This window comes from Lonchura striata, chromosome 17 (genome assembly GCF_050655825.1).
Source record: "Lonchura striata isolate lonStrDom1 chromosome 17, ASM5065582v1, whole genome shotgun sequence".
Taxonomy (NCBI): Eukaryota; Metazoa; Chordata; class Aves; order Passeriformes; family Estrildidae; genus Lonchura; species Lonchura striata.
The window spans coordinates 2,215,217-2,241,359 of record NC_140719.1 but is presented as its reverse complement, the minus strand read 5'-3'; the positions used below and the strand labels follow the sequence as shown (position 1 = coordinate 2,241,359).

The window sequence follows — 26,143 nt, the reverse complement described above, 5'->3', positions numbered from 1 at the left end:
GGCACTGGCAGGGGCTGCCCAGGGCACCGGTGCAGTCCCGGCCCCCGAAGGTGTCCAAGGAAGGGCTGGCCGCGGCGCTCAGCGCTCTGCGCTGGGGCCGAGGCGGGGATCAGTCCCGGGCTGGGCTCGGTGATCCCGGGGTTTTTTCCCATCCCGGAGAATTCCCGGATTCCGGGCGGCGCGGTCCTCCGGCCGCCAGGGGGCGCTGCGGGCGGGGCGGGGCGCTCGCGGGTGCCGCTGGTCACGTGAGGCGGCGGTGAGGCGGCGATGGCGGCGCCGAGCGGTGAGCGGGGCTGGGCGGGGGGATTCGCTGTGGGACCCGCTGTGGGACTCGCTGTGGGACTCGCTGTGAGGCCCGCTGTGGGGCCCGCTGTGGGACTCACTGTGGGACTCACTGTGGGACCCGCTAGTGGGACCCGCTGTGGGACCCGCTGTGGGACCCGCTGTGAGACCCGCTGTGGGACCCGCTGTGAGGCCCGCTGGGGGGCCCGCTGTGGGACTCACTGTGGAGCCCGCTGTGGGACCCGCTAGTGGGACTCGCTGTGGGACTCGCTGTGGGGGCCGCTGTGGGACCCGCTGTGACACTTGCTGTAGGACCCGCTGTGGCACTTGCTGTGGGACCCGCTGTGGGACCCGCTGTGGGGCCCGCTGTGGGACCCGCTGTGGGACTCACTGAGGGACTCGCTAGTGGGACCCGCTGTGGGACCCGCTGTGGGACTCGCTGTGGGACCCGCTGTGGCACTTGCTGTAGGACCCGCTGTGGGACCCGCTGTGAGACCCACTGAGGGACTCGCTGTGGGACCCGCTGTGGGACTCACTGAGGGACTCGCTGTGGGACCCGCTGTGGGACCCGCTGTGGGACCCGCTGTGGGACCCGCTGTGGGACCCGCTGTGGGACCCGCTGTGGAACTCGCTGTGGGACCCGCTGTGGGACCCGCTGTGGGACCCGCTGTGGGACTCGCTGTGGGACCCGCTGTGGCACTTGCTGTAGGACCCGCTGTGGGACCCGCTGTGGAGCCCGCTGTGGGATCCGCTGTGAGACCCGCTGTGGGACTCGCTGTGGGACCCGCTGTGGAGCCCGCTGTAGGACCCGCTGTGGGACCCGCTGTGGAGCCCGCTGTGGGACCCGCTGTGGGACTCGCTGTGGGGCGCTGGGGCTGCGCCGGGCCGGCACCGGGCACCGCGGGTGCTCCTCGGAAGGGCTCCGGAGCGGGCGGTGCCCGGAGCTGCGCCGTGTCCGTGCGGAGCGGGCGCTGCCCTCGCTCACTGTCGCTGCTCTCCCCAGGTGTCGGGCCGCTGCCCGAGGGCTGCGAGCCAAAATCCTGACAGGGTCGACTCAACTCTCCATCCTTCCGAGGTTCTGGGCACTCGGGCACGGAACGGCGCGGTAATGGATGAGGGAAGGGTAAAGAAGATGAGGAGCTTGGAAGTTGTGTAACCCTGGGAGGGGGACCCAGAGAGAAAAAGAGAAGAATAGTGATGGTGAGGGAAAGGAAGGACTGAGAGGCTGAGCCCTGGTGAAGACAAGCGGAGATTCGTTCCAGGCATTGCCAGGGCAGGCTGAGGCTGTGGCAGCTCCAGCACAGAGAGCAGACGAAGCAGGACAACGAATTCAACAGCTGCCGTTCAGCTGCTGCCTGCTCTGGGCCTGTTCTAGTGCCTGCAGGGCTGGCTGTGGCAGCCTGTCGGACAGCCAGGGCAGCCTGTGGCTGCCTGGTGACACCTCTGTCCCCAGGGCCAGGCAGCATCTTCAGGAGCCCACCCAGACGCTGGCTCACTGCTGCCTCACTGTGCTCCTGGGTGTGTTTTCCCAGACTAAATAAAACATCTCTTCTTTCCACACCCTCACCTTGTCTCATTACAGTGCCCAAATGGATTTATGGTGTCCAGAATGTTTTGAAAACTAAGGCTGCTCCCAGAGCTGTGTTGTTGTGTTTGAATTACAGTTAGTAAAATGAAATGTTTGGTTTTCTTTTACTGTCATCACCCCAACAGCTGCAGACTGGGAAACACCCAGAAAATATTGCTGTGCTCTTCCTGAGTGTGTGGCTACTCCTCAGGCAGAGCTGGTGCCTGCAGGGAGCAGGGGGATCAGGATTTGGGGTCTGTGGGTGCTCACTGCCTGCAGGGTGGCTGCTGGCCTGGGCACTTACAGGCAGTTATTTCAGTAATTTAATAAATAAAAATTAAAATTACATCATATAATGGTCACATGCCAAGGGCCTTTTTCATTCCTGGCTGCTGAGTTTGATGTGTCTTCACTAAAGCAAATTTCCACTTTTGAAAGCTGTTCAATCCATTTAACAAGTCTCTGATCCTTCATCTTGTGATGCCTGGAACAATTATTTTCCTGTTCACTGTCTGCCCTTCAACCTTCACATCTTTATCCATTTCCTTGGGTGAAAAGTGATGATTTCCCACTGTTCCCATGACCAATGAGATCTGGCTGGAATAGGGAAAAGTGTAGTGGGACAAGGGGATGCAGAAATGTTCAGCAGAGTTGAACATGGTCATCCATTCAAGGATATTTTATTGCACCTGTATTTTAAGGCACTTTTGCCTTCTGCTTTCTTATCTTGAAATCTCCTTTTGTTTGTGCCTCTGATGTCTTGCCCTTGATTCTGCCCTGTGTTTCCCTGACAGTCAGCTTCCTTTCTTGCTCATTTTGAGTTCTGGCTGTCACCTTCCCCCCTGGGAGCTGGGTCAGAGCAGCATTTCAATAATCAATAAGAGTGTGACCTGGTTAAAGAGGCAGAAATTGGGCTGGCAGGGACAGAGCCACGGAACTGCTGGAGATGAGTTTGTAGCCACCTCCTGCCGTGGCCCATGGCTTGTCCCAGTGAGTGCTGTGACAGCAGGACAGTGACTCAGGGTGCTCTGCCTCCTTGTTCCTGCGGTGAAAGCAAGAGAGATGAATTATACTGAATTATGTTACTTTCACACTGAGATTTATCTCTGTAAAGATTTGACAGAGTTTTTGGAAGAGCTCTCCCTGCTCAGGGAACATCCCTGGCTGGATCCTGTCAGTACCTCCTCCTCAGGAGCCTTTGAGGCCAGTTTGCAGACAGAGCTGGCAGAGAACATTTTATGTGCAACCCCTGAGCCCTGAGTGTAGCTGTGCCAGTTGCTGCTCCACTGGTGAAGCAGTGCCTCTTTTGTGCTGATTTGTAATTGCTTAGGAATTGTAAGCAGTGTTTTAAAAAGTCACTGCAAGTGTTTTAAATGTTACTGCCCATTCAGGGCTCGCTGTTGCCCTCCTGCCCTTCTCTAACTCCCAGTCTCACCTCCCAGCCAGGTCCCTCTGGAGTCCCTGTCCAGGTGCAGCCCCAGCTCAGGCTCTTTCTGCTTTGCCCATTTGTGCCCCCTGGTCCTGTGCAGCCACAGATAAACCCCTTTTTCTCCTTGATGTCATGGCCCAACTGGCCCCATCTCTTTTCCAGCATCCCCACTGGTACCACCTCGTTAGCAGCTGCTCTCCCCATTCCTTGTCCAGCCACAGCTCTCTGCCTTTCCATCAAAACCTGCCAGCAGCTCCTTTTTCTCCCCTGCTGCGTCAGAGCCCTGTCCCAGAGCTGCCTGGTGTCTGTTCCCTTCAACCACCTGCACTCCTGATTCCAGCAGGCATCTTCCTGCACCCAACCTTTCTTCTCTCAGGTTCAACTTCTCTTCCCTCACGCTTGAACCAGCTGGAATCCTTGCTCTCAGTTCTTTGTTATTGTGCTAGAATTGACTTTGAGTTTAAATAGTTTGGGGTTTATCCCTGGTGCTTGATTTCGTGATACAGCTTTTTAGTTTTTAATTCCTGGAGTGGACCCTGCATTTCTCTGATCCCTCAGCAGCCTTCCTCTGTGCCTATCCCAGGGCTGACCCAGACAACCAACCCCTGTAAGACCACAGCAGGGTTTGAGTGCCTCATGTTTGTACTTCCCTATGCTGGAACTGCCTGTGTGATCCAGCTAAACAAAGACATTTGCTGACACAATTATTTTCTTTTTAATTTCCCTTCCAACTCGTTAGGTCCCAGTTCTGCAGCCCAGGCTTTGCAGCAAACACAGACCCCAGGATCCCTCAGCCTCTCTCTGCAGTGACCATCTGTGCCCCTGGACAGAGGCAGAGTCAGGACTGAAGATGCCTCTCTTCTCCAGGAAGAAGAAACCCAGCGATGATGCTCGGAAGCGCCTCGAGTACCAAATGTGCCTGGTAAGCACTGCCAGGGTCATTTCTGTCCTCTGTGACTGGTCCTTGGGTACCAAATGTGCCTGGTAAGCACTGCCAGGGTCATTTCTGTCCTCTGTGCCTGGTCCTTGGGTACCAAATGTGCCTGGTAAGCACTGCCAGGGTCATTTCTGTCCTCTGTGCCTGGTCCTTGGGTACCAAATGTGCCTGGTAAGCACTGCCAGGGTCATTTCTGTCCTCTGTGCCTGGTCCTTGGGTTCCAGATGTGCCTGGTAAACACTGCCAGGGTCATTTCTGTCCTCTGTGCCTGGTCCTTGGGTACCAAATGTGCCTGGTAAGCACTGCCAGGGTCATTTCTGTCCTCTGTGCCTGGTCCTTGGGTTCCAGATGTGCCTGGTAAACACTGCCAGGGTCATTTCTGTCCTCTGTGCCTGGTCCTTGGGTGCCAGATGTGCCTGGTAAACACTGCCAGGGTCATTTCTGTCCTCTGTGCCTGCTCCTGGCTCCGTGTGATTTGGTATATCCCTGCATGACCAGTAACCATGTTCCATGAGCAGTAATCATGTTCCTGATCCCACTGAGAGAGCAGGCTTTATTCCTAAGGTACCTCAGGAAATTTCTTCCCCCATATCTGCCTTTGCCCTCCCACCCCCACATCCCCTTCCATCCTTCTCTGTGTGGTTCCTTGGGGCATCATCCTCCATCTCACCCCACCTCCTGCCAGCCTGCAGGTGGGATCCCATCTCTCCTTTCTCCTCCATGCCCCTTTGCCCTTACAGATCTCCCAGTTTGTTTTTCCTTCCAGGGAACTTGTGACTTCTATCACATCTGCCTTACCTTGTGCCTCTCTTTTGCTTCCCATTATTCTGATCTTCCTGTTACTCTGAGGATTAACTCATTAGATGTTGCTGTTTGTTTCCCTGGAGTAGGATTTCACTAGGATGCTCTGGCACAGGGAATCTCCTGGGGAAGGGATGAGGAGGGGCTGGGGGAGCTGGAAAGGGGCTCAGGGGATGAAAAAGGAGGCTCAGGGGGAACCTTGTGGCTCTGCACAACTCCTGACAGGAGGGGACAGCCCGGGGTGTTGGGCTCTGCTCCAGGAACAGGGACAGGAGGAGAGGGAACGGCCCCAGGCTGGGCCAGGGCAGGCTCAGGGTGGATATTGGGACTTTTTTTCCTGAAAAGCATTGTCAGGCATTGCAACAGACTGCCCAGGACAGTGGTGGGGGGTCACCATCCCTGGAAGTGAACCAGAGGTGTCTAGATGTGGCTTTGGGTACATGGGTGAGTGGTGTCTGTCCAGGTTCATCGCTTTTAGCAGCTGCATTGCATGGACTTGATTTGAACATGGAAAATACTCTGGAACAGAACCAGACTGGTTTGGATGGAAGGGACCTTAAAGCCCATCCAGTGTCACCCCTGCCATGGGCAGGGACACCTTTCCCTGTCCCAGGCTGATCCAAGCCCCATCCAGACTGGCCTTGGACACTTCCAGGGATGGGGAGTCCACAAACTCTCTGGGCAAGATGCAGCAAGAGGTGCTGTATTTCTGCATGGTCTGATTCTCTGGATGTGTTTCTTCCCTCTCCAGGCAAAAGAAGCTGGTGCTGATGACACCCTTGACATATCCAGATGTGAGCTCTCAGAGGTATGTCCTCTACAATTTCCAGTCTTCACTCACAGCTCTGATTCTCTGTCTGCTTCTTGGTACCAGCTGTCAGATTTACTCTCATGCCTGTGAGCCTTGAGACAGAAATTGTTGCTGGTCCACCTTTTCCTCTATCTCTTGAGCTCTGGCTTTCAGCTGGGGGCTTCTTCTCTGTTTTTGTGGTGGGAGTTTTCCTGTCGTGTCTCATGCTTCAACACCATTTCTGACCTGGTAATCCTTTAGAAGGGCAGAGTGGTCTCATACCCTCCACCAGTACCTTGTTTGACCCTAGTTTGGGACCTCATGGCTTAATTTTGCTGGTCCTGAGAGAGTTGGTTTGCCAAAGGCTGAGTATTTCTAATCTTAGAGCTACACAGTCTGCCACCCATGGTTGTTTTTCTATGTAAGTGAAAATCCCAGTCCTGCTTCCAAGTTGCTGGGTAAGGATGGAAGTCTCACTCCCAGCTTGGCTTCTAAACCAACTAAATGACAATCTGTCTGCTGGTGTGTGGGCAGGCAGTGACGGAGTGCCAGGCACCCAGTCACAGATTTTCCTGCTGGCAGTCAGGCCAGCCTCAGGCAAAATCCCATTTCTATGTCACTTTTAATTTTTATTCCTTGTCTCATGCTTCTACAATATTGATCCTGAATACAGGATGCCCTTGCCAAGCAAAGTGGGGGGATTTGAGACCATCCTGGAGAGAAGAGCTGCCTGCTGTGCAGTGTGAGCAGAGCTGCCTGCTGAGACTTTGGGATGTTCCAAGCTCAGGAGCCAACAGCAGCTCTGTGTGGGTTTGCAGGCTGTGTGGGACAGCCTGGGTGTGCAGGGTGGCAGACAGAGGATCCACCCAGCCAGCTCCACTCAGGGCCACAGCTAATCTGGGATGCCCAGCAGCTCCTTTTGGACCATAAAACTGCCTTACTGTTCATTTTCATTGTTGTTTCAATAAATGAAGTGAGACATCAGTTTGGTTTCACAATTAACCATGGCCAGGAGTCTGGCTGCTGCTGGTTCTGTGCAGCAGGGAAGATCACAGTGCCCAGCTGTGCCTGGCAGGGGCTGAACTGGCATCTCCTTGGTCTGCCTGTCCCTCTCCTGGCACATCAGGGACACTCTGTCCTGCCTGGTGCTCACCTTTCTCAGCACACTGCAGTGTGGTCGTGAGGTTGCCAAACTACAGGATGCATTTCAGTGATGATTAAACTGAACCTTTGCCTGGGCTCATCTGCACAGGGAATATTAAATCACACAAAGCTTGAAGTCCTGCCTGAGCCTCAGCCTGTTCTGTGGCACTGCTGTGTCATGGAGAGCCACTGGAAGCTGTTTAAATGGAAGCTCCCTGGGAAGTACTAGGCCAAAATCAAAGGGCAGTGATTTTAAGCATCACTTTTATTTTCAGTCAAGCTGTTCACGCTTTACAGGTGGACATTGTAGAACTGCTTAAAAGAGAAGTCTGACATGACTATTTTTTTATTGTTTTTAGGTTCCTTATGGGGTCTTTGCAACCTGCAAGGTCTTGCAAAAAAAGGTAATGTTGTAATCAGAAATTATTAAATAGCTCTATTAATATGCTTAAATGTTGTTGTCATGTTTGATATGACTGTATGATTGTTTTATGGTGGTCCAGAAGGAATTTTCTTGTCAGGAATTTGCCTACCTGTGTGATACTACATAGAGAGCAGTTTGAGTCAGATCAGTCCTGGCTGTGTTTTTTAAAGTTAACTTCTGCCAGGAAAGAAGAGGTGGCTGTTCCTGTCTGGGGACATCTAAGGGTATTTCTCATGTGAGGAGCTGGGCTCTGGTTTAGATCTCACATAAAATGTTGGACCTTCTCTGACAATCTATTTCCTACTGCATTGTTTTATATGATACTGAATAAGGTATTGAGTTCTTATACAGCCTCCCCTGTTCAATCTCAACAAAAGTGCTTGTTCGGGAGTCTCTTGTTTTTATGTGACAATGGGGCTTTTCCTCCCCAGGTGCTGATTATTCATACCAATAATCTGACATCCTTAGTTCCGAAGTCCTGCAACCTCCTGAGTCTCATAACTGTGAAGGTAATTGTGATTCTTAACAGTTCAACTGCAGCCTATTTTCCTTGGATTTAAGCTGCATTAAAACACCAGCCCAAGTAAATCCCTTCTGGCTGGCTGGCTTTGCCAGGAATCGGAACCAAGGTGTGACACCTGCCTTTTGTGGGTTCAGCTCCCAGGCTGACAGACAGCAGTCACTGTGTGGTTTGTGTCACATCACCATCAGTCCCACAACTCATTTATCCCCTGCAGAATCCCACAGTTTCCCCCTCAGCAGCCTCACTGGTGGTGGTGGTCAGGCAGAGCTGGGTGTGTTATGGGGTAGATCCATTTCTCCCGTGCTCTGGAGGGTCACTGGCATGGGAAGGAAGCTGGTGATGGGTGTGACAGGGGGGATTCCCCAAGAGGCAGAGTAATTTCAGCAGCCCACATGGAGGGAGGGAGGTCTCCAGGCCTAGTCCTGCCCTCTCCCTGCACTGCTGTTGGAGCAGTTAATCTTCCAAAGAGCAGTTCAGCATATTGATCCTGCAGAAATTCCTTCTGCCAGCCTGGTTCCAAGGGGATGATTTATCCAGTTGGCTCCTCCAGTTTTGTGGGACAGCTCCGTCAGTGTCACTGCTCTCCCTTGTCTCTTGGTTGTTACTGATGCCTGAATTTCCAAAAGACCTCCAAGAATTAATTACCTGCATCCCCTGAAAACTTGAGCTGCTTTTCAAAGCCCCATAGGAAGCAAAGTCATTTTCATTGTGAGGTAATTCATGACTTTTGCTTCCAACCTTGTTTGGCGACATCATCTGCTTTTCCAGGTTCTGGATCTGCATGACAACCAACTGGCATCACTTCCTGCTGATATTGGTCAGCTGACAGCTCTTCAGGTAAAAAAATTGCAGCTGCACCCCAGGTGCCTGTACAGGGTATGGAAAAGAAGGAGGAAAGCAGCAGAAGAGCGGGAAAAGCCAGGCTTGGTTATGTTCTCCAGCTTAGTGCAGCCCAAGTATCTCCCACAGCCATGCAGATGCTCTGAGCATTTGCTCTCCCCAAACATTCAGGTTTTGCTGTTGTCCCTGGGGTGGTTACATTGAGAGCCCAGAGCAGTGTCTAAGGGCACGCTCAGGGTCTCTCTGCTCAGGGGACAGCTTTAGATGAGAGCTGGAGTTGGGGAGGGCTGCCCTGGACACTCCAATTCCCAGTTCCTGAATCTGGATCCAGCACCAGATGTTGATAGTGAGCAGGGATCCTTACTGCCCCTGGTAGCTTGGCATACTCTTTGTCTAGGGCTGGTGGAAAATACATTTTTTTCTTAACCCTGAAAGTGTTATCTACAACCAATTTCAATTGTACTTCTGGACTTAAAAGTCCCAGCAGCACAGATTTGTAGAAGACATGAGGCTTGGATGAATATTTTGAATCTCTTTTCTGTTAATACTTTAGGTCCTAAACCTTGAAAAGAATCTTTTAAAAAGCCTTCCACAATCTATAGGAGACCTTGCACAGCTCCAGGTCCTCAATGTGAAAGGTATGGAACGGGATTGCTCTGGGCAAAGCACATTTATTATCTGGTCATGTTGAGCTGCATTAGTAATTATTCCTTTCAATCAAGACAAGCACCACATGGTTTACACTCTGAATGCTGAGGAAGAACACAAGGCAGGTTTGAATTCAAATAGTTGGCAAGGCAAGAGAAATTATCTAAGCAGAAAATGCATCAGCCTCAAGCCCTCCCGTAAAGCAAGCAGAGCACTCAGCCAGATAAACCAAATTACAGTTGAGTTCCCCAAGACCCAGAGCTGGCTCCTGTGAGGCTGTGTATCCCCACCAGCCTTGCACAGCCCAAACACAAAGGTCACACCTCTTTTCCAGACTCCTGCACATTCACCAGCTATGCAGTGCCATAAACCTGGGAGACAAAGGAGATTTAGTTATGTGGAGCTGTTGCTGAAACAGGGAAGGCAATGGAGGGTGAGGAGCTTGGAAGGGCAGCTCAGGTCGTTGTCTGTCTGCAGCACCTGGGCTCTGAGCCTGGGGTGTGCAATCTCACACTCAGTCCCCTTCCTCCCATCCCTGGGACTTAGGCCAAGGGAGGAACATCCCATGTTACAAATATTCTCCTGATAAAGACACAGATCCAGCCTGCAGCAATGACCTCAGCTGAGAAGGAGATGTGGATCCCAAATTGCCCTTGGTGGGCAGTGACATCCTTTGAGTCCCTGTGTGACCTGGCACAGCCGCATCCCCATGGAAATGAGCTGTACATGTGGTTATGGATTGGTGTTGGAACAGATAACCCTGCTTGCTCCTGTTTGGGAAGGTTGCAAAGGAGACTCAGGTGACCTTGTCACTCTGTACAGCTCCTGGAAGGTGGCTGTGCTCAGGTGGGGTTGGTCTCTTTCTCCAGGCAGCACTGACAGAACCAGAGCACACAGTCTCAAGCTGAACCAAGGGAAATATAGGTTGGATAATAGGAAAAAGTATTTTACAGAAAGGGTAATAAAGTTCTGAAATGGCTTCCTGGGGTGGTGGTGGAGTCACCATCCCTGGGTGTGTTTAAAACATGCCTGGATCTGGCACTGGGTGCCAGGGTTTAGGTGAGGGGTTGGGGCTGGGTTGGACTTGATCTAGAAGGTCTCTTCCAACCCAGTGATTCCGTGAATTCAGTGAATTCTCTGGCTCCATGGTTTTCGCTGGCTTTCTGTCCCTGCAGGGAACAAGCTGAGGGAGCTGCCCGGCAGCGTGAGTGGCCTGCGGAGCCTGCGGGCTCTGGATGTCAGCGGGAACCAGCTGCAGGAGCTGCCCCGGCTGCTGGCCCACGCCCGCACCCTGCAGGTACCAGCCCTGGGGCAGCCCTTCCCAGCCTGCTTCCCTCAGCTGGGAATAAATCCAGCCCATGAGGGGAATGATTGGGGTCTGGGCAGAATGCACTGCAGGGCATTGTAACAGGGCTGTTCACACTGTCCAAAATGGTTTTTCTGTCTCTGCTCTGGTCTTTTCTGATAATTTTTACCATTTAATCTAATCATTTTGTCATTTAATTCTAATCATTTTGGCATTTAATCATGACAAAAGTGATCCCCAGAGAGTGAACCCCTGGATTTTACCTGCCAGGGCTGTCTTTAAGAGCACAAATCGTGCTTCTGTCACCCCGGTAGATCTCCAACTTGTCAGCTTTTGTGTGTTTATGGCTCTCTGAAGTGCACATTCAGAAGCAAGATTTTTATGGATTTATTGCCTTCTGGCTGCCAAACCTGTCAGTAGTAAATGGTGCAGTGTGAGGCAACAGGGTTGGCTCAGACACCAGCACAAAGATGTGAATAAATGCTCTCTGTCTCACACACAACATTTTGCTTCACTCCTTATGAGGACAGCCTGAGTTGAGGCATCTATGCAGCTTTGCCCCCTGTGCTTGGTAAAATGGTTCCTTTCTAGGCCCTCCTGCTATGCCCTTCCCTAAAAATGCAGCATTAGCTTCCTCCTCTCCATGTCCTGATATCACCCCTGCTTCCATGCTGAAGGGAACTCCTGACACAGAGTAGAGTAGGGAATGTCTGTAGATGAGGAGTGCTCTGACCTCTGGTACCTAAATATGAAGTGCCAGTGCCCCCATGAGGGGAATGTTCAGTGAATGGCCAGCTCAGAAACTTCCAAATAAGGGATAGTGGAGTTACTTCTGAAAGGTGCCAGACACCCAGCAGGGATTTAATACAGCTTCATATTTATGTTAGGATTTAGGGTAACATTAAGTAAGATTTTGGGGAGCTGCAAGGAGAACTGTAGCTGGACTCAGAATAACCTGGAGCTCTGTGTGTTCTGTTTTGGAGACGCTGACCCTGGATGCCTCTGCCATGACCTACCCACCCCCTGACATCTGCAGTGCGGGCACAGAGGCCATCCAGCAGTTCCTCTGCAAGGGTAAGCCAGGAGCACCTGGGCTGTGCCCAGAGATGGCATTTCTGAAGAACAGACATTGTGTGGGCTCTGCTTGGGGTGGTTGCTGATGCCCTGCACACCTGTACTTGGCAAACAGCACAACAGGAGTCCTTCCCTGAGCCCTGCCACACTGGAATGTAGAGTCGTTTGTTAAAAATCAGAGTGGCTGGGTCGGGCTGTCTCAGTGGCCATAAGAGGTCAGTGCATCTCCTGTGGTTATTTTGATTTTCTCTTGTGGGAGGATTAGGCATTGTCCAGCTGTCACTGCTTTGGGACAAGGAGAGAGACTCAGGAGTCACTCAAGGTCCCTGCTGCCCTCATTTTCTCTAGGGAAGGATCTGGGCCCTGCAGATTGTTTGGGGAATGGTGAAAACAGATGGAAAATTCAAACTCACAGATAATATATTGGGAGTTTGTAGACACTGTGTTTAATACAGACAGGGAATTTTGGTGGAGGTTTTATGCAGGGAAAGTGCCTTGCTAGACATTGGGATATTCCCTGAAAAAAACAGGACAAGTCAGAACGTATTTTGATCAGGGCAGTAACATCTGCAACCCTGCAGAAGTCACCAAGCCTGCACCTGTGTGCAAGATGTGTTTCTGTCTGAACAGATCCTTGTCCTGGTGGGGATGGAGTGGCCCCACCTGCTCCCAGAGCTCCTTGTCCATCCTGCCTCAGCTGGAGGAGCCCTGCCAGGCATTCCTTGGTGTGTGGGCAGAGGGAGCACAGCTGGAAGCAGTCTCACACACCAGCCAGCTGACAGTCATGGTTCCAAGGTGGTCTTTGAGCCTCAAATGTTCTTATTTTGTGTCTGGTGCCTTCCAGAGTGTGGAATTGCATACTACCCTCCCTCACAGTACCTGCTCCCCACGCTGGAGAGCGATGGAGGAGGAACTTCAGTGGATGGGGTGGACAGGACAGTGCAGAAGTACCTGGACGAGGAGAGTGAGTGGCAGGTGAGGCTTCCCTGCACCAGAGGGTTTGGGATTTGTCTCTGTGCTCCACCAAAGCATCTCACAGCACTTGGCTCATCATCCCTCATCACCTTCCCCTCCATGAGTTGTGTCTTTTGGGATTGAGGGAGCAGCCAGGCACAGTGTGTGCAAGGGTGGCTCATCTTCCTGAGCTGGGGCTGGTGTGTCACCACACTTACTCCTGGAAGATACATCCCAAGGAATTGTCTCCATCCTTGAAAGCAGTGATGGAGCCAAGGGACGGGTGACAGAGGGACATGGAGTGTGCAGTGTGTTTTTGAAGGGACAGCAAACTGTAGAAGAACCTTGTGCTTCTCAGCCAAGTGCTAGACATGTCAGCCCTACCTGGGAAAGGGGAGGCTGGGCCAATAATTGTGCTAATTCCTGTGCTCTTTGGCAAGTGCAGAGTCAATGCCTTTCCCCTGAGTGACTGGACTTTGGGCCTATATTCCTGTGTCTTTCAGTGATGTCTTTATTCAGTTAGGGGAGGTTGTACTGGGGAGTAATAATATCTACACAAAAGTACTTCTGAGAATAATTGCTGATATTGCTTATTTTTCAGAACAAATTCTTGGATTATGAGAAGAGGAAGGTAAGGATCAACTCCTGCAACTGCCTTGTCTGCAGCATGGGTCTGCTTCTGGTTTGTGTTTTCCATATTTTTATTTTGTTTCTCATTCTGCTCACCTGGCTGCTCTTTTAGTTTGCTCTTTTTGTTTCCCTGGCCTCTGTCTCCTCCCCTCTGCAAGGCTCACTTTGAAGCAGCCACCAGCTCCTGCCTTGCAGTTCCCCAGTGCCTTTTGCTCGAGCTGCTCAGAGCTGGCTGCTTCCTTCAGACAAGGGACGCCTGTGCCATGTGGAGCTGAACCCAACCTGCATTTTGGGCTTCCCTCCATGTGTTTATATTGGCTGGTTTGGTATCAGTAGATGCCCAGGGAATTCAGCTCCATGACATGAAAGGCTTTGGAGACTGTTACGAAGGCAGCAGCAGCTTCTCCTTCCCAGGTTTTGGGTTCCTAAGGAGAGAACATTCCCCTCCCTGAGACAAGCCTCCTGTTTGCCATTTAGCTTCCCTTCTCTGTAAGGGACTCCTGTCCCTTGCTTTACCTTTTTCCAGAATATGTTTTTGCTGGGGAAGGAGATTCCTGCCATTCATCTTTCTTCTGGTTCCTCTCAGGAAAGAAAAACGCAGGAGAAGCTGGAATTTGAGCGACGCCTGAACATGGGCCAGCGAGAACAGGCCCTGCTGGTGCAGCAGCTCGGCAGCCACAAGGATGAGATCCTGCAGACAGTGAGGGAGGTGGGTGTGCTGGGCAGGGCCCTTCCAGGGCACTCACTGCCTTCCCCAAACCCACCACCTTCTCCTGGTTTCCTCTGCTCTGGGCAGGAGCAGCAGAGGCTGGAGCAGGGTCTGTTGAAGCACCAGCGCTGTTTGGAGGAGGAGAGGCTGAAGCTGCTGCAGCAGCTGAAGGACACAGAGCAGGGCATTGCCAGCCGGATCCAGAAGCTACTGGAGGATAACCAGAGGTGAGGTCCAGGGGGTCTTTTTCTGATTCTTTTTTTTTTATGTCATGTTGTTTTGAGCAGTTCATTTCACCCCTGAGTGTTTTGGACCTGGTCAGGATCGATGTCTGGAGGAACTTAGCTCCTGGACTGCCAAAAATGCCTTTAAAATACATGAAATTTGCATATTTAAAAAACCGTTACAGCTGTGTAATGTTGGGATTTTGCAGTGCTATGGAAGAAATTCAAATTCCTCATGGAAGGTGTAAATTTGAGGTCTTAAGGTGCCCCTGTCTGTGTATGCTGGGTCTCCATGTGAGCAGGTGCTGATGGGAGATGCCCGGCCTGCTGAAAGCTGCTCTGCTGTGCCTGACAGCAAACTTGTTTTCTCTCAGGCACATGGGGGAATTTTTGGGGTTGTCCTGTGCAGGGCTTGGAGCTGGATGATCCTTTTGGGACCCTTCCAAGTCAGGATATTCTGTGACTCTGTGATTCTGCCCTCTGGGGGACCAGGATATTCTACTCAGCTTGATGAAAACCTTTTGGTATATCTTTTTTTTTTAGGCAAAAACGAAGTTCAGACATTTTGAAGTCCTTGGAGAATGAGAGGTGAGTCTCTGAAATAAACTTGTCTGGAAAAGGGGTCAGAAGCTGGGAAGAGGACTGGGAGCTCCCTTTCAGAGTCACCAGTCTGAATCCACCCTAAGCCAGGTGAGGTTCATCTCATACCTGCACCCGGCTCTGGTCACTGTTGGAAGCAAGACACTGGACTCGGTGTGCCTGGTCCTACCCAGTCTGGCACACCCAGTGACAGGGTGATTTTACCTCTTTTTCATCTCTGAATAGTCCTAAACAATGAGTTTGGGAACAAAACTGTATTCCAATGTCAAGGACCAACAGAGATCTTCCATCTGCTGGCAAGCAAGGCAGTTATGAAGATATTCCAGCAACATATTCAGGCCAGGAGGAGTATGTGGAAAGCAAATCTGCAATTAAGCCAACACTCTGAGCTAACTCTGCCACCAAAAGTCACTGTCCCCAGCTCTGCCCTGTCTGTGAGCTGCCCCCTCCCATCAGCCAGCTGTGCTGTGGCCCAGTAAACTGGTTGAACAGCATCCAGTTGTTTGTCACACTGTTCCCAGCCACAGCAGCTCCTGAGCTGGTAAATGGTGGGGAGAATGTGCTGCAACAAGGACAGGGGTGGTGAGGAGGGAGGCCAGGCTGCTGCCTGCAGTGGCACTGCTCACTTGGGCCAGCTGTGCAAGGCTCATCCAGCCTCAGCAAAAAGGAAAGCCAGGGAAGGGTCTGGCACTGTTTGGGGAGAGCATGTGCATGTTGTGTTGATGTTCTGTGTCTCAGAAAAATCAATTTCCCTGTCTAAAGCCTCTGTCCCTGTGGTTTTGAGCAAATGTTGTCTCCGATAAAACTTAGAGATTCTTCACCAAAAAAAACCACAGAGCTTTGGTGTGTCTGATAAGCCCAGCTTTCCTGAGCAGGGTGAACCTGCCCAGCCTTGAGACTCTGAGCTGGGTGGGTAGTGAAAAAGGGATCTTTTGAAGGAGTGGCTGAATTGTTTGTTGGCAGAATCAGGATGGAACAGCTGATGGCAATAACCCAGGAGGAGACGGAGCAGCTGCGCAGGAGAGAAGTGGCCTGTAAGTCCAGACAGGTCTCTGGGGAGACGAGGTGAAGGGTTTGGAGCACTAGGAGCAGCTGAAGGGGCTCAGCCTAGAGAAGAAGACGCTCTGGGGGGCTTCCTCACTCTCTACAATTCCCTGAAACAAGGGTGTATCCAAATGGGGGTCAGGCTCTGCTCCCAGGGAACAAGGGACAACAGAACAGGAAACAGCTTCAAGTTCCCCCAAGACTGGCAGAGCCCAAGTCCTCTCTGCTCTGGGACAGGGACAGGAGCCAGGGCATGGCTGGAGCTGGGCCAGGGCAGCTCAGGCTGGAGAGCAGGAAAGGTTCTTCCCCCAGAGGTGCTGGCACTGCCCAGGGAATGGGCACGGCCCCGAGGCTGCCAGAGCTCCAGGAGCCTTTGGCCAGCACTGCCAGGGATGCCCAGGGTGGGATTTTGGGGGGTCTGGGCAGGGACAGGGCTGGGCTGGGTGATCTCTGTGGGTCCCTTCCTATTTCCCAGTAGATTCTGTGGTCTCAGGGTTGGTAAGCAGGGACTGGACTTCTCTTAGTACTGAAGAGGTTTAGCCACAGGCAGAGTGGAGTTTGCTCAGCTCTTTTCCCAATAAGGAGCCACAGTGCTCAGGTGGGTGGGTGTGCTCTGGAATCAGTGAAATGGAAAGAGCAAGAGCAATGAGAGAGGAGCCACTGTTGGTTGCAGTGACTGCAGCAGCAGTGGTGGGTGAGTCCTGTTCTGCACACCCAGGCCAGGCAGGCACTGACAGCCCCTCTGTCCCCTCTGTCCCCAGCTGCCATGCAGCAGATGCTGGCTGAGACCTACAAGAACAAGCTCCTCCAAATGACCTCTGAGTCTCGTCGGGAGGACCTCGTCAGCCAGGCCTGCTCCAGGTACAGAGGGTGTCTGGGGCTGGTGGTGCTGGTGTGAAATCCCTTTCTTTCAGCAGTGCAATTCCCATACGTACACCAGGAACCCCTGGAGCTGGTGGAATGCAGCTGTAACAGCACAGTATAGTGCAAATTAAACTGTCAGAGTCCCTTAAATGAACCACCTTCTAACGTCTACAATTTGCATATTAATCACACTTTGGGGGAACTGTCACTTTTTTGTACCATTTACTTTGCCTTATACATTCTGCTGATATGAAGGATGAAGTTAGACCAGTAGTATTCCTGTATTTTGAGGCACTTCAGTGCTAGAATGTAGCCCAGAGCTGCTCCCTTCACCTCCCAGGCTGCCTCAAGGGTGCTGTGTGTGCATAAGTAGCACACAAGTGTTGCTGCACAAACTGAGGGCATCCTGGCTCACTGTTTACAAGATGAGAAATTTTAATCTCGCAACATCTGTCACTGACCCAAAACAGCCTTGTGAACCTGTGACCTGCTCAACATGGCCACAGGAGCCTGTGGTGCAGGTTTGTTTTGGGTTTAGGGAAGGAGGTGTTAAATTTGTGGCCTTCAGCTGTACAGTGCCACTACTCTTCCCCCATTCACTAAGAAATTCCTCCTCCTGCATTCCCCATTGCCTGCTTTTCCTCTGAGTCCCAGACCCAGCAGTAACTCCATGGCACATCCATCTCTTTGCAGCCTAGCTGAGATGGATCAGAAGTTCCAGCAAATCCTGGCTTGGCAGCAGCTGGATCAGAACAAAGCTGTCAGTCAGATCTTGCAGCAGGTAGGCAAAGGAGCAAACTGGTCATGGGGATTGAGGGAGAGCAGGATCCAGAGCAGGTCACAGCAGCAGCAGTGGCTGGCCTGGGCTGCATGCAGAAGTGATTTTATTTAACACTACTTGCTAAACTTTGAAAATACCTGCTATTCTGACAAACTAACTTGGGTGGTTGAAAAAATTATTTTATCTAGGCAGCAAATTTTCAGAAAAGACTGTAGCACAGACCATGGGAAGCAAAACTGACACAATGATTAAGAGGGGATTTCGAGACAGAGGTCCTGTCTTTTGCCAGGTTTCCTGGGGGACTTGGGAGAAGCATTTTCAAAGTTTGTTCTCAGAAGCGCTGGGCAGCTGTGCCCTGCAGCACAGCCTGGCTACTCAGTGCTGCTGAAAAGGAGAGGTGGGGTCACACAGAGCATTCCAGTTGAATGTTTGAATAACATTAATATTTCTCTATGTGTCTCCAGGGTGGGCTTTACCTGTTGGGCTCTCAGCTGTGTTTCAGGACATTGTTGCTCATAGCAAGCACCACTCAGGGTGCTTGAGTCCCTGCAAAGCAGCAGCCTCTGAGCCCTTCAGCAACTGTACCAACCACTTCACTAAGCAGGATTTTGTCTGTCCCTCAGATTGAGATGCAGAAAACTGCCTTTGAAGCTCTCCAGGTGAAGAAGGATCTTATGCACAGGCAGATCAGGAACCAGGTGAGTCAGCAACAGAGGAAAGAGCAACCGGCTCCTCAGCTCATCCTGCTGTTTGATGAGACCCTGGGAGGAAGAACAAAGTGCTGTGAGCACAGAGCAGGGGCTGAGGACATGGAGAGCTCTGGTGCTGCTGAGAGCTCTGGAAAAGAGAGTTGGAAGTGTTGGTTACACTCCAGTCTCCCAGCTCTGAGGGAGGCAGTGTCAAAGCAAGTTTTTGATTCCTGGAGGTGGTGGCATTGCCACTCCTTCAGTCACCTCAGTACTGGAGGACAGACCTGCACTGGCTCCGGGGGTGATCTGCAGTTGCACCTCTGATTTCCTTCAGGCTGTGTACTTGGCAGGGCTGCTGCTTCCACATGAGCCCACTGCATCTCCATCCAGCACATTAGAGCTGCACCTTGAGCCATAAGTTCACCTTTTCTTTCCCATTCTCAGCCTGCCTTTCTGAGCTCCATCCCGCAGAAGGTGCAGTGACGTAGTTGTGGGGGAAGAGCTGGTGGAGAAAGTGGCAGGGGATGATGTAGGATGATGGAAAAGTGGCAGGGGATGATGGCAAAGTGACAGGGGATGATGAAGGAAGGTGGGAAGGCAGCAGTGGTGGATTCAGGAAGGAGGGTTGCTGGTTTCTGGCACAGTGCTCCAGAATCTTCCCTCTCCTGATCTGACACAGAAGAAAAATCACAGTTCAGGATTTGATGGATAAACTTGAGAACTTGGATATTTTGAGTGCCCAGTGACCAATCTGCTGGAAGCCTGTGACCTGCGTGGCAGCTCCCCATCATTGCCTGACTTCACCATAAGGGGCCTGCATTTTGCTCCCTCTTGCTCTGTGAACAAAGGGAATTTGTTCCTTGAGGCCAAGGCTGGACCTTTCACCCTTGGGACCCCTCCCACCCTGTGCTGCAGGGGCAGAGCCCTGGGGTCAGCAGGAGCAGTGTGGCCTGGGGACAGTTGGTGGCATGGCAGAGGGTTGAGCTGGGGTCTCATCTTGGCTTTGCTGTGGGACCTTGGGCAACTCATTTCACCTCTCTGTGTCTCAGTTGCACGATCTGAAAGAGCAGGTGTTGTTCTGGGATTGCTGGAGCACCTGGAAACCAGGGCACTGTCCCAGGAGTCTGAGGTTTGAGCCATGCTGCTGGGGGGACCTTGGCTCTGCATTCCAGAGTGGCTGCAAAAGGTTTGGGTGCACAAACTGATTGCAGAGTGAGGTTCCAGACTTGAGCAGAGGTGCTCAGAGTAGAGACAGGTGGAGTCGGGGGACACAGCTCCTCAGGTAAAAGAAGAGGGACCCTCAGCACACACATCACCAAAGGGCACAAGCAGTTCCCCCCCAACCTCTGGGTGCTCTGCAGTGCTGCCCTTGCCAATCAGACCTCATTTTAAAAGAGCGTAAATTAAAGTAATTTTAAATGTCAGTAAAAAATGTTTCATTTTCTGTTTAGATTAAATTAATAGAAACAGAGTTATTGCAGCTGACACAGCTGGAATTAAAGAGGCAAGAACTGGACACAGAGATGCTGCAGGTACGTGGGGCTCTGGGGCTGCCCCCACCCTCCCTGCTCTGGGATTGCTCCACTTGCTTCCCTTGCTCCTGGCAGTTTCCAGATGGTTTTATGCTCAGTCAGAAGTTCCTTCTGCACAGGACACACCAACCTCTCTGTGTCCTGGGAATGTGGGAAATGTCTGCTGCTCCTAAACATCCCCAGGCCTTCTCAGCAGAGAGACAGAGGAGCCCTAGTAGGGATGGGCAGTTCCAGGTGTGCTGGGTGGGGAAGGATTTTGCAATCCAGTTGTTGGCTGTCCCAGAAACACCTGCCTGCTGTGCATTGCATGTCCTCTTACATTGTGTTGTGTTTTGGTATCATCAGCAGTCACACATTGAGGAGTACCAGGTTTAGCTTCAGCAGCTTGGCTTTAAGTTTTGTTTTGTGATGATTTGCATCAGTTGTTTTCTTCTGTGTGCCATGTGCCAGGTCAGGTCACCTGTTTAGTCGGCCCAAAATCAGTGGCAGGTCACTGTTTAGTCAGCCCAAAACCAGCCAGGGCAGTCACAGAGCAGTGGTAAGTGCTGGCTTCAGGCAGCAGTGCCTCCCAGCCCTGTCCTGGATCCTTCAGCTGTGAGGTTTGGGTTGTGCTACCTGGACTCACACAGCTGCTCTGTGTCACTCTGTGCTGTTGGAGGGCAGAGGGTGGGGACCACCCAGAGTTCATGCAGGGCAGACCAGGAGTGACCTGGTGAGCACAGGAGCTGCAGGGCTCTGCCCAGGTACCCAGCTGCAGCTTCAGCACCAGGAGCCAAGGAACAAGGCCTGGACACCTGGATCTGTCTGGATCCCCCTGCCCTTGGTGCTGTGCACCCCAAAGGGCCCCTGCTAGGGCTGGACCAGCTCCTCCTGTCATCAGTTGTCCCTCTGCCTCCGAGGAGGTGCTGATGCTTCCTGCCTCTGTCAGGGCAGGGCAGCTCTGGTCACCTGGAGGTGGGGCTGGCCTGGGAGGGGCAGCTGTTCCTCTGTTAACCAGGGGCCTTGTCCTGTGCAGGGTCCAGGTGCTGATCCCAGGCTGGACAGGCATTGCAGACCCCTGGGACAGTGGAAGGTGTCCCTGCCCATGGTAGGGGGGTGGAACAAGATGGGTTTTAAGGTCCCTTCCAACCAAACTAGTCTGGGATTCCGTGATCAATGAAGGTTTCCCAGACTTCAGGGTGTAACAGAATCCTTGTCCCTCTGTCCATGGGCGTCTGAAGTCCCTGTGGCTGGTGGCCACTGGCCTCTGCTCAGATATGGATGAGCTGGGACTGAAGCTGCAGAGATGCCACATGATGGGACATTCCTGAGCCACTTAACCCTCCACTGCCAAGGAGTGGCTGCAGGGATGCCTGGCCTTGGCCTGGTGTGCTTGGGGTGAGACCCCAGGGAAAGGAAGCATCCCAAAGGCATGGGGACTTCATCTGTCCGGTTTACCTGCAGGATTCCAGACCTACTTTCAGGTGGTCTTTTCTCAGTTGGATGGGCTTGGAGCAACCTGGGACAGTAGAAGGTGTCCCTGCCCATGGCAGGGGGTGGAACCAGATGGGCTTTAAGGTCCCTTCCAACCCAAACCAGTCTAAGATTCCATGATTCTAAGGAGGGTACCATGAATACTTTTGCCTGAACTTCTGATGGAGTGAGGAGGAGCTGCTGCAGGCAGGGTGGGCTGGGGCTGCTCAGAGTGGCAGTGCAGGCTGAGGGAGCAGGTTCAGCTGGTTCTGCCCTGCCAGCTGCTAGGAGAGGATCTGAGCTTGGGGCACAGGGGTGGCACAGCCACGGGGACTGGTGTAGGTCTGGCAGGGGCTTTGCTGGGAAGGGGACAGGGTGGCAGCAGTGTGGGGCTGTGGCTGCCAGAGCTCTCCTGTTGCAGGAGGCGGTCACGGAGCAGCGCCGGGCGCTCGGCTGCCTCCTGCAGCAGCTGCTCAAGGAGAAGAAGCAAAGGGAGGAAGAACTGCAACAAATCCTGGTAATGAAGCCCCTCATGAAGTGCTTCGGATGAGGAAGCATTTGGGTTGGCTGCAGGGAGAGTCCATGGCTCAGTGTGGGACTGAAGGGAGCAGAGCAGGGCTGTGTCCAGATCCAGGAGCCAGTTTAGCCCCAGAAAGATGTAACGAGAACCTGGGGGGCACAGCAGCACTCCCTGGTGCAGCATGGGCACCATCATCTCCCCCAGTGACCCTGCTGGGAAGGGAGTGGTCAGCAGGATGGGCACAAGGGATGGGAGTTGTGGTCTTGCAATCCTGAAGATCTGCAGACCCTCCTGAGCCTCAGGAGACCAGGCCACAGGACCTGTGGCAAAGGGAGCAGGGAGATGCACAGCCCTGGACTGGGTGTGAGTGGGGTCAAAGTGGGCCCAGCCTGCAGGAGCCAGAAATCCTGTTTGACCCCCATCACAGTGCTCTGGCTGGGCCCTGCTCTGCCCAGGCTGGGGGTTCCTTCCTGCACACCCATCCCTGAAACCCCCTGGCTGTGTTCCCTTGGGCTGCTGAATGAATGAGTTTGTTTTTCAGCTGGAAATGGAGGCAAAGAGTGAAACCAAGCAGGAGAACTACTGGCTGATCCAGTACCAGCGCCTGCTGAACCAGAAGCCCCTCTCCCTGAAACTCCAGGTGCTGCTGCTGTTCCTGCTCCCACTGTGCTCTGCTTTGCTCTGGGGGGAGCGAGGACAGCCCCCTGAGCTAAGGCTGGGAGCAGGTCACAGGCCCCTCACACAGATCCAGTGCTGCCCATGGTGCTCTGAGCTCCCTCATTCCTGCCTGTGGAGGGGATGGAGCTGCCCAGGTCCCTCTGGAGCCAACACCTCAGCTGTTCCCAGCAGGAGCTGCTGTCTCAGCCCCAGACTGCTGGTCAGGAACAGAAAACTCAAGAACCTTCCAGGCAGGGCTTCTTGTTCTAGCTGAGCACCCAAAGGACTCTGCTTGGCTCCCCAAATTCCCCTTCAAACATGACTGAGTGCAGCAACTCCTGCCCATTCCTGCCCCTGATGGTGTGAGCCAGGACTTCATGCTGGGCATAAAGGGTGGACACAAGGAGATGGATCTGAGCTCTGCCTGTGCTGCAGATTGGCTTGAGCTGGCAAAGCAGGGGCTGCTGCAGACATGGATTGCCAAAGGCATTGTTTCATGTGTGAGGGGAGCTCACTGGGGCTGCAGCTCCTTCCGAGGGGCAGCTCCAGCTCTGCCCTGGGACAGGGACAGGAGCCAGGGCACGGCTGGAGCTGGGCCAGGGCAGCTCAGGCTGGAGAGCAGGAAAGGTTCTTCCCCCAGAGGTGCTGGCATTGCCCAGGCTGCCCAGGGAATGGGCACGGCCCTGAGGCTGCCAGAGCTCCAGGAGCCTTTGGCCAGCGCTGCCAGGGATGCCCAGGGTGGGATTTTGGGGGTCTGGGCAGGGACAGGGGCTGGGCTGGGTGATCCTGGTGGGACCCATCCAGCTCGGGATATTCAATGATTCCCAGACCTCAACATTTTGAACTATGCCCATAAAACACCTGGGGCCAGAGCTGCTCCAGGTGTTGGGCTTCCAGGCTTTGGTGTGTTTGGGATGCAGCACAGCTGGAGCAGGGCAGGCATGGGATGAGCACAGCCCCAGCCCTGCTGCTGCCTGACCTCAGGGGCACAGTCTGCGAGCTCATTCCGTGTTTTGCAGGAGAAGGGTTTGGAGCAGCAGCTGGTGACCCTGCTGCTGGAGCTCTCTGCTGAGCAGTACGTGCCCATCTTTGCTCACCACCGAATATCCCTGGAAACGCTCGGCACCATGAGCACCAGTGACCTGGAGAAGGTACGAGGCAGCAGAGCCACAGTGTGGGGCAGCAGCAGCAGGGATTGTCCCCGTCCTTGCTCAGAATCCGGCTGTGCCTGGCGGGTCTGGCTGTGTCACCTCCCCACAAGGATAGTGCCTGGGCTGCTCTGCCTGTCCCTGTGGGCAGTGGCTTTTCCAGAGACCTGCAGGGTGAGCCACAGCCTGGCTCCATCTTCCGACATCCTCAGATGCCTCTCTGTAGTAGAAATAGCACCGGGGAATTCCTCGTGCCTGGCAGAGGGGCTTTCCTTGGCATGGACACATCTTGCCAGCAATGCCCAGGAGTTTTCACTGTTCCCCTGGGGGCATCAGCCTGCTGTGCCTCTGGGGCCAACACCCTTCTCTTGCCCTGCAGCTCGGTGTGACAGAGGCTGGTCTGCAGCGTGCCATCCTCAGGCGGGCTCAGGAGATCCTGGCTGTGGCCACGACCATCCCAGGTACCCTCAGTTCTTTCCTGCCACATTTTACACTCTCAGCAGGTCCCTGAGCCTGGAGCAGGGAGCTCTGTGGGTCAGACACCTCCTGTGGGTGTGTGAGGAGGGGAGGCAGAGCTGCGGTGGGCAATGGGCAGCGCTCAGGGGACTCACAGCTGGCTGTGGTTGCAGAGCTGCGGAGGGCAGAGGACACCGGGGTCCCTGCGGCCCCAGAGCCCAGCGCTCCCCTGGAGGAGCCCCCGGGCCCCACGGTCCCCACGGCCCCACCGTGGGACGAGAAGAAGTCGGAGTGCGTTGTGTGCATGGAGCAGGAGGTGAGAGCCGGCACAGCCCGGGGCTGGAGCAGCGGGCGGAGGGAGGGCGGGATCCAGCGCAGCCCCAGCTCTGTGTGCCCAGCCCGGCCATGGCAGTGCCCGGGTGCTCATCCCACCAGCTCCCGGGCACAGCTGGGCTGGGCATCACAGCAGGGATGGAGGGAGAGAAGAGCAGGGCAGGGACGGACAGGGCTTGGGCCGGACCTTGCTGAGCTGCACCCACCAGCCGTGGGAAGCACTCACGGGGCTGCTCAGCCCGGCCCCCCCGTGTCCTGCCCCGTGTCCCATCCCCGTGTCCCATCGTGTCCTGCTCAGCACAGCCCAGGCCCCGCACACCCAGGGGAGATGGAGATTGGGGTGTGGGGCTCTGCCCCCCACGCTGAGACCCCCGTGGGTGATCCTCGGCTCCCCCCGTGCTGGAGCAGTGTTCAGGGACAGCAGCACTCTCCGTGTCCCCTCTGTCTCTCCCCCAGCCCCAGATGATTTTCCTGCCCTGTGGCCACGTCTGCTGCTGCCTGGGCTGCTGCGAGCGGCTGCACTCGTGTCCCCTGTGCCGCCAGGACATCGCCCAGCGCATCCGCATCTTCCACAGCGCCTAGGCCGGCCCGGGAGGCGCGGCCTCACTCCCGGGCTGTTCCATTGCTGCTCATGCCCCTGTGAACAGCCCCTCGGCAGCACGACCAGCACTGCCCTCCCCGCACCCCGGAGCCTCAGCATCCTGCAGCTCCCCGGGGGCTTCTCAGCCCCCAGCTGGGGCTCCTTCAATGAATCCCCTCCTGCTGCCTGCCCACCCAGCGTCCCCATGCCTGGGTGACAGACTGGGCGCAGCTGTGGTGTCCTGTCTGGCTGAGGTGTTTGCTGTCAGAAAGGCCTCTGGGGCTCACAGGGACACGGGGAGTGCTTCCAGCAGTGCTGCTCGGTTGTGAGGGAATTTCCCATGGGAGCATTCGGGCAGGACGTGCTGTTCTTCGTGTACTGACACTGCCTTGCACATCTGTCATGCCAAAGGTCTGGGGCTTCTGCTCTGGAGCCCCACAGGAGCGTGTCTGGCTCTGCAGCCTCAGGCAAGGCAGAGCCAGGAGCTCCCCAGCCCCCACTTCCTGCTCATGTGGGAGGGGAAAGAGCAATGCTGCCAGGACTGGAGGGACCAGCCCTGGCCAGAGGAGCCCAGTGGGGTCCCCATCCACAAATCAGGTAGGGAGCAGAAAGTGCTGCTGCCACTGGACAGCACTGAGGCAGGGCTGGGGCTGTGCCCAGCTCAGGACCACGGTGTGCCTGCACTGGGCTGTGGGGACTGCTCCATTGTCACTGGTTAGTAACAATTCCTGTCTGTGCCTCGGCTCTTGACCCTGAAATATAAAAATGCTGCTTTGAGCCCAGTCCACCACAGCCTTCCCCAGGAGCAGCCATTAAACTGCAGCTGGTTTCTGCTGGGGGTGTTTCTGCCTCTTTCCTTCTGCAGGGCCATGGCTGAGAGCTGGGTGTGGAGCAGGGACAGGGCCACCGCGTGCCCGGCTGTCCCAGTGTCACCTTCCTGTCAGACAGACATTCCTGTCAGACAGAGGAATTTGAGGCTCTGGCCCTTCTCCCAGGGTGTTGCTCATTGTTGAGCTACCCCAGGGATGTCAAGGCAGGGGAGACCTTGGACCCTGCGCTTGGGTTGCCTCACATGAGCTGCCCCATGCAGAACATCCCTGTGGGACACGTGTGTGCCCAGTGCCACCAGTGTCCTGGGGACGTGCCACAGCACCAGAGCCAGCGCCTTGGGAACACCCTGGGGATGTTTTTCCAGCCTCTGTCTTC

At 54.1% G+C, this 26,143-nt stretch overlaps 1 protein-coding gene across 2 annotated transcripts; it reads left to right on the top strand.

The window, feature by feature from the left end:
- Nucleotides 1-252: 252 nt before the first annotated feature.
- On the top strand, nt 253-25,771 carry LRSAM1 (leucine rich repeat and sterile alpha motif containing 1). Of its 2 annotated transcripts, XM_077787844.2 has the most exons (25): nt 253-283; nt 4,018-4,200; nt 5,768-5,824; nt 7,309-7,353; nt 7,805-7,882; nt 8,665-8,733; nt 9,290-9,374; nt 10,560-10,681; nt 11,674-11,764; nt 12,609-12,739; nt 13,320-13,349; nt 13,935-14,057; nt 14,145-14,284; nt 14,825-14,869; nt 15,845-15,915; nt 16,687-16,786; nt 17,483-17,570; nt 18,194-18,268; nt 19,711-19,791; nt 21,665-21,760; nt 22,305-22,403; nt 23,440-23,571; nt 23,948-24,029; nt 24,198-24,340; nt 24,814-25,771. In XM_077787844.2, exons 2-25 carry the CDS (start codon nt 4,129-4,131, stop codon nt 24,937-24,939), a joined length of 2,181 nt encoding a protein of 726 aa, XP_077643970.2. In that variant the 5' UTR covers nt 253-283; nt 4,018-4,128; the 3' UTR covers nt 24,940-25,771. The 2 variants fall into 2 exon arrangements, with proteins under 2 accessions (XP_077643970.2, XP_085449870.1); XM_085593744.1 differs by lacking the exon at nt 19,711-19,791.
- Nucleotides 25,772-26,143: the final 372 nt, after the last annotated feature.

Bases quoted from the DNA above. Each gene is read 5' to 3' on its own strand.
- LRSAM1 (XM_077787844.2), top strand. From the start codon at position 4,129: ATGCCTCTCTTCTCCAGGAAGAAGAAACCCAGCGATGATGCTCGGAAG. The intron at 19,792-21,664 runs GTACGTGGGGCT...CTCCTGTTGCAG, and splicing joins TGGACACAGAGATGCTGCAG to GAGGCGGTCACGGAGCAGCG. The intron at 24,341-24,813 runs GTGAGAGCCGGC...TCTCTCCCCCAG, and splicing joins TTGTGTGCATGGAGCAGGAG to CCCCAGATGATTTTCCTGCC.